The sequence below is a fragment of the Tachysurus fulvidraco genome, chromosome 8 (genome assembly GCF_022655615.1).
Source record: "Tachysurus fulvidraco isolate hzauxx_2018 chromosome 8, HZAU_PFXX_2.0, whole genome shotgun sequence".
Taxonomy (NCBI): domain Eukaryota; kingdom Metazoa; phylum Chordata; class Actinopteri; order Siluriformes; family Bagridae; genus Tachysurus; species Tachysurus fulvidraco.
In genome coordinates this window covers 10,267,923-10,274,504 of record NC_062525.1, presented here as the reverse complement: position 1 = coordinate 10,274,504, position 6,582 = coordinate 10,267,923, and the positions used below count along the sequence as shown (strand labels likewise).

The following is a 6,582-nucleotide window of genomic DNA, read 5'->3' as shown; positions in this document are numbered from 1 at the left end:
AATGCTCTCAATGGTCATTCTGTAGAACATGGTCAGGATGGTGGTTGGGAGATGTGCCTTTCTCAGCCTTCGTAGGAAGTAGAGATGCTGCTGGGCTTTCTTGGTGATGGAGCTGGTGTTGAGTGACCAAGAGAGGTTCTCCGCTAGATGAACACCAAGAAATTTGGTGCTCTTGACGATCTCTACCGATGATCCGTCGATGTTCAGCGGAGAGTGGTCGCTCTGTGTCCTCCTGAAGTCAACAACCATCTCTTTAGTTTCATCAACATTCAGAGACAGGTTGTTGGCTTTACACCAGGTAGTTAGTTTTTGCACTTCCTCTCTGTATGCTGACTCGTCGTTCTTGCTGATGAGACCCACCACGGTCGTGTCATCGGCAAACTTGATGATATGGTTTGATCTGTGCATTGCTGCACAGTCGTGAATCAGCAGAGTGAACAGCAGTGGACTGCGCACGCAGCCTTGAGGAGCTCCAGTGTTCAGTGTGGTAGTGTAGGAGATGCTGTTCCCAATCCTGACTGACAGGTCTCCCAGTCAGAAAGTCCAGGATCCAGTTGCAGAGGGAGATGTTTAGTCCCAGCATGCTCAGCTTCCCAATCAGGTGCTGAGGGATGATTGTGTGGAATGCTGAACTAAAGTCTATGAACAGCATTTGTACGTAAATGTCTTCATTGTCCAGATGGGTGAGGGCAAAATGGGGGCTGTGGCAATGGCATCGTCTGTGGAGCGGTTTGGATGATACACGAACTGTAGGGGGGTCCAGTGAGGGTGGTAGCTGGGTCTTGATGTGCCTCATGATGAGCTTCTCGAAGCACTTCATAACTATGAGAGTGAGTGCAACGGGACGATTCAACCAAGCTGGCACATTTTCTGCATCCCAGTCTAGACTGAGAAGAGACTACATTGTTGTCATGTGAAAATGATTAATAATTCTAGCATGTCTTTTGGTGTGGTTTGATTTCATACAAAGAAACACTGTGAGACAATAGACAGCATCTTGTTATAGACTAAGCTATTGTGCTGCTATGACATATTTTACTTCATCTTCTACCTTTCTTCAACTACTTTTCTATACAACCTGCATTATAGATATAGATATATATATTCATCGTGTGTCTCACAGTACACAGAACTTATGTAATCCTGTGTACCCTGCCACAGCTTTGTTATGTATTTTGTCATCGTCCTGGAAAAAACAACATTGCATTCCATTGTTTAATGTCAAACTTGACTTGATTAGTATGAAAAATCTTTTCATATGAAATGATTCATGTGAGTAGTTACAAAATCCAGTACACCACATTCTGGCTGGTTATAATATGGTGGTTAAATGCCATCATTGTTTAAGTCAGAGCAAGGGCACACAGAGACTGGGGTCGTTCCTCACACTGGAGCACAATCATCACATGAATCTGTGTCAGAAAGTGTTTTTATTAAGCAGGTGGTCTAATAATTCTGATTCATGGGTAATGATAATGGAGAAGATGCATGGAAATGGCTATTTCATCAGTTAGATCTGCCAAAATTTGCAGAGTACAATGACAGCAGTGCGTTTTATTTCCAAAATGTCCAGCTGTTGCAAAGAAGTGGCACTTAGCACTGTAAGGCCCAATGGAGTATGGAACAAGAAATCAGTTTGCATTCTAGCCATATATTGAGACTTCCAACACAAACATAATTTAATCTGTATAGCTTATAATAAAAAATATATAATGAATATAAATTTATAATGTCCCAAAAGTCTCCATAATTAGTGAAATGAACACTTTATTTTTGCAAAATGTCTTCCAAACTTTGCTCAGTTCATACTAAGTTCGTATTATACATATTTTGACAATAACCTTTAAGAATGCCTTGAAAGCTTTCGCAAGATTGCGATAAACGCACAATTACACGCATAACACCAAATGTGCTAACACGAGTTCATCATGAGTGGGAGAAACAGCTGTGTTTACTAAGAAATCCTAGTCAATCATAAGTCAATCATACAGAGGATGTTTTGTAAATAAAGATTTCATTTTCATTATTCGGACATGTGTTTGGAGCCAGATATTCAATAACCTATATAGTTATTTATCAAACCACTAGATGCGAAATTAAAAAGTAAAATTACAAAGAAAGTAAAGTGTAAACAAATGCTAGGAAAAGCTAATGAAGGTATACTGAATTAATCCACAGTCCTACTATGAGTAAAATATGTTTCCAAATTCACCTCAATCAATTCAAACATTGACATGAAATGATTTTATGCAGAATGACAAACTCACCTTGTGGAATGAATGAATGCATCCTCTCACAATGTAACACAAAATCATAATGTTTAATATACATTCTCTTAAATATGCTTTTGCTTAAAAAAATAAATCACTGTGTGAGGCGTGTGATTACAGCATTGACTGAAGTAAGAGATGGGGCGTGAGATTACTGCTGGTCATACAGTTCTTCTGTCTTCATTATTATGACCGTGTTTTGAAGGAAATGAAGTGAAATTGTGATGCCTTTTCTTCTCATATATCATCTTCAGTGATTTCCTGGTGGGGTAACAAATTTGGGAAACAAAGGGCAGTTTAGAAAATATTAAACAGATCTAATATTGTGGATTTTGTGCAGTAATTGCTCTGTTTATCAAAACCAAAGTAGTAGTAAGCCAGGGGTTCTTTGCTAGTACAAACAAACACATACAGTCATCTTCTAACAGAACAAATAAAGCTTATTGATTTTTCTTCCTCGTGTCTTATACGTGCTTATTCCACATGGTGCTATATATAGGCAATGAGAGGATTATCTCATAGGAACAGGCCATTAAAATCAGGGTGCAACCTGCCAAATCGCCTCAAACAAGCACAGGTTTATTTTAAAGGTTATTATGGGGAAAGAAATTATATTAACAGTGGATTTTCCTGCCGCATAAAAGTCAGTTTTCTTCCTTTAACCTTGAAATGCTGTAATTCCTGGTCATGTAGGTATTAAAATAATCTGTAAAATGGTTCGACAGACGTATTTACCGTTTAATCTTGACTTTTTTTTTCACAGTTTCAATATATACCAATATTAATATATAAACAATATATAGTGCTGACTGCGAGACAAATCACAGATTTATATTACTGCACTAGTTCTAATGCTGTATCGTTTCTATGGTAACAAATTCCACAGGGACTTAGGGATGGATGTATGCATTTCAGATATTTTTAATTGTTGATATGGTGAAGTTTTCTGACACGGGAAAGTCTCCAGGATGGAAAGAGTTTGTGTTTTTTAATAGCATGCTGCATTTTCTATCTTCGTTGAAAAAGAGAGAAAAAGGCTGGTAAGAATAATATAGCTGTGGTATATAGCTGTTATAAGTGATAATAGCAATTAGGTTCTTTCACTGGCATCTATCTAACTATAAATGTAAAAAAAAAATATGATATGCATACATAAAAAAGTATGATATGCATACATTTTTATAAATAGAAAATTAACCACAATTGAATTGCTTACATAATACATATAAAGGAACTCCTGACCTTGTTTTTATCCTTCTCAGATTTATCCTCTTTTCCCCTTTTCTTCATTTCTGCCTCCACCATCTCATAGAACTCATTCTCTGCACGGATCACCAGGTCCTCTGCACTCTCCTCTCCCTCCCCGTCTTTGCTTTCTTCATGCTTGCTCTGCTCTGAGCGACTGCGTTCTTTCAGACGCATCTCTCTGTGTCGAGCCTCCAGAATCTTCTCTCGCTTCGTCTCCCGTTCAAACATCTGCCAGAACACATACAAAACCTGAATAGTACCTTTGAATTCATAAGCAGCAGTCTGACATTAATAACACATCATAAAATACTACTAACATATAGACCTGGATATTTTTGTAATTTAATCCTTGAACATAATTTCATTCATGTCATGTTTAGTATTTACCAGATTTAGGTTTAATAAGAATTTGCATGGCCTTTGTGCTAGGAACTTTTTGTTCATATGGAATACTTTTTAGGTAAACACATTTAGTCTGTAAAATGTATTTTAAAATACAAAATTGTAGGGATACCATATTTAAAGCAATCCTTTAAAAAACAGCATAATCAATGTCAGAAAATGTAACTAAATGTTGAATGCCATTTGCTTTTAGTCTTAGGAAGAAAAAAATGTGCCAATTTCTTAGGTAGTTGTGAACCTTCATGTATGGATATGTAAATTATTTTACCAAACAATTGAATTAAGCATGTCTTGATTCTTAGACAGATACTGTATATCCTAAGTATGTAGGAACTGTGTATGTGTATATGTGTGTGCGCGTGCTTGTGTGTCTCACCGCTGTGGTCAGCGCTTTCTCATTTTTCTGCAGTGTGCACAGGCCTGATGTGATCTCGAGCAGTGTGGCAGTGCCCAGCTGTGAGCCACATGCCAGAAAACGGCCATTATCTTGCACCCGCATGCTGAAGAGAGCCTCATCACACACCTACCAGAAGCAGCACAAACATCACTTGGTAGACATATACAGTCCTACTGTAAGTCAAAGGCAGAATCTTTTTTTTTCCACCATTTAGAAATTGAGTGTCATTATAATCACCATTACGTAATAATAACTGAATTAAAACAACTGAATTGATCGTACTGTACTGAAGTACAAAGTAACAGAACTATATAGAGTTAACAAAACAAGCACAGAGTTTATGGAACCTACTTTAAGAGTGAGCGTTGGGTCATTCTGCTTGAACAGGAAGTCCCATACATCTAAAGTACCATCCATTTTCACTGTGAAGAAGACTGAAGGTCTAACAGGGCTCCAGCATCCATCTGACAGATAGACCATGTGATATCTGCATAGGATGAGATAACAGCAATCATTTATACACAAAATGCAATAAACTTTTTAATATTTCTGTCCCCTTGTCCAATATCACTTATGGATTACTTATGGATTTTTCATGAAGAAAGAAAAAAGGAAAGGAAGTATGCAGCCTGGACACCAAATACAACAGCATTATGTTAAAAGCTTCATTACCATGCCTTGTCTTTAGTATATATTCACTGATCAGATTAAATGATAAAAATCTATGCCAGTGGTATACTACTGAAACAGACTCCAGGAGGCAGTTGTGGCTTCACTATTAGTAGTTAGAGGTACTTACTTTGTCCACATGATGGAGGATTCTCTAATGTCCTCAGACCAGATACGGGCGGTCCAGTCAGCCACAGTTAGGAAGTTTTTAGGAAAGAACGGGTTTCTCTGCAGAGCGTATATAGGTCCATGATGGCCACTGTATGTGCTTACAATCTTCTCTGCTGGAGTTTTGGCTTTCCGGTTGCATGAGACCACTAACCCCTGTTCCGTCCCAACCATGAACTTTGTTGGCTTTTAAAGAAAACTCCAAATGTAAATATATACTGTTCATATTTTCAGTTCTGGATACAGAATCTAGAAATCTCACCATGGTGGTTTCAAACTCCAGTGATATGGCACCCAATGCGTTTTCCAGCTTCCCCTTCTTGCTGGGGTCCAGAACCAGCCTTTCTGTTGGCTCACTCATCTTCCGAATGTCCCACCACAGCACCTGATCCAATACATGTAAGCTTTATAGCAGGACAAACAGTAAATTAAACTGTGGATGTAGTAGTAGTAGTGGCCCAAGTGGTTAAGGCTCTTTGTTGTTGATCAGAAAATCAGGGTTCAAGCCCCAGCACTGCCAAGCTGCCACTGTTGAGTAACTTAGCAAGACCCTTAACTGGCACTGTATCATAGCTGCCCCTGTGCACCGACCTCAACCTCCTCAGTTGGGATATGCAAAGAAAAGTTTTCTACTGTGCTGTAATGTATATGTGGTGATGATAAAGGCTTCTATGTCCCAATTTCAGTTTTCATGTGAACTGGATCCACCAACAGACACACACATTATACTAAGATTTCATACCATGTTATGCCGAACTTCAGTACAATGTTCAATAATAATTCTTTTATATGTTGCATTTATAAAGGTTCAGGCTGCTTTATTCAGGAAAAAAATACAAAACATAAGAATGCATAAAATTTCTATCATTTTTACAGATAAATATGCTCATGAATCACACCATGATGCAGCTTACTGTTACAGCTTAATGGGCTGTTTACTGTGCACTGACCTGACCATCAGTGGAAGCAGAGAAGAAGTCTGTGCCTGTCTTTGACTGCAGCCAGATGACCTTATAGACTGGGTCTCTGTGGCTGTGCTCGATGGCAGACATCTCAACCGGCTGGCTGCCTTTACGTGTGTCCCAGTATGCTGCATCCCAGTGATTAAAAAAATACTTTTAAATCTATTCTACAACAATCAGCACAACACACTTTAATTAACATTAAAACAGACTTCAGCATATTTCAGTAAATATTACATAATCAGAACATTTCACCATATCAATTACACAAATCTTTAAAGGTTTGTGGTGAATGTCCAGCAGTAAGATAGTAAGCATTCAACAGCAAAGAATAATCCATCCATCCATCCATTGTCTGTACCGTTTATCCTACGTAGGGTCGCAGCGAGCCTGGAGTCTATCCCAGGGAGCTCAGAGTAGATAGACACTTTTGGTCACAGGGCACAATCACTCTCACACATCCAGT

General features: G+C 38.5%; 1 protein-coding gene across 2 annotated transcripts in view; it reads right to left on the bottom strand.

Annotated features, from left to right (window-relative positions):
* Positions 1-1,750: 1,750 nt before the first annotated feature.
* The window catches only part of dnai2b (dynein, axonemal, intermediate chain 2b), an 8,875-nt gene continuing 4,043 nt past the window's right edge, over positions 1,751-6,582 (bottom strand). For both annotated transcript variants that reach the window (XM_027177467.2, XM_027177468.2), the window contains exons 7-13: positions 6,105-6,244; positions 5,417-5,539; positions 5,117-5,340; positions 4,669-4,804; positions 4,297-4,443; positions 3,513-3,746; positions 1,751-2,531 (exon numbers count right to left, since the gene is read on the bottom strand). In XM_027177467.2, coding sequence (XP_027033268.2) covers positions 2,508-2,531; positions 3,513-3,746; positions 4,297-4,443; positions 4,669-4,804; positions 5,117-5,340; positions 5,417-5,539; positions 6,105-6,244 — 1,028 coding nt within the window. In that variant the 3' untranslated portion in view covers positions 1,751-2,507. The remainder of the gene's footprint in view (positions 2,532-3,512; positions 3,747-4,296; positions 4,444-4,668; positions 4,805-5,116; positions 5,341-5,416; positions 5,540-6,104; positions 6,245-6,582) is intronic.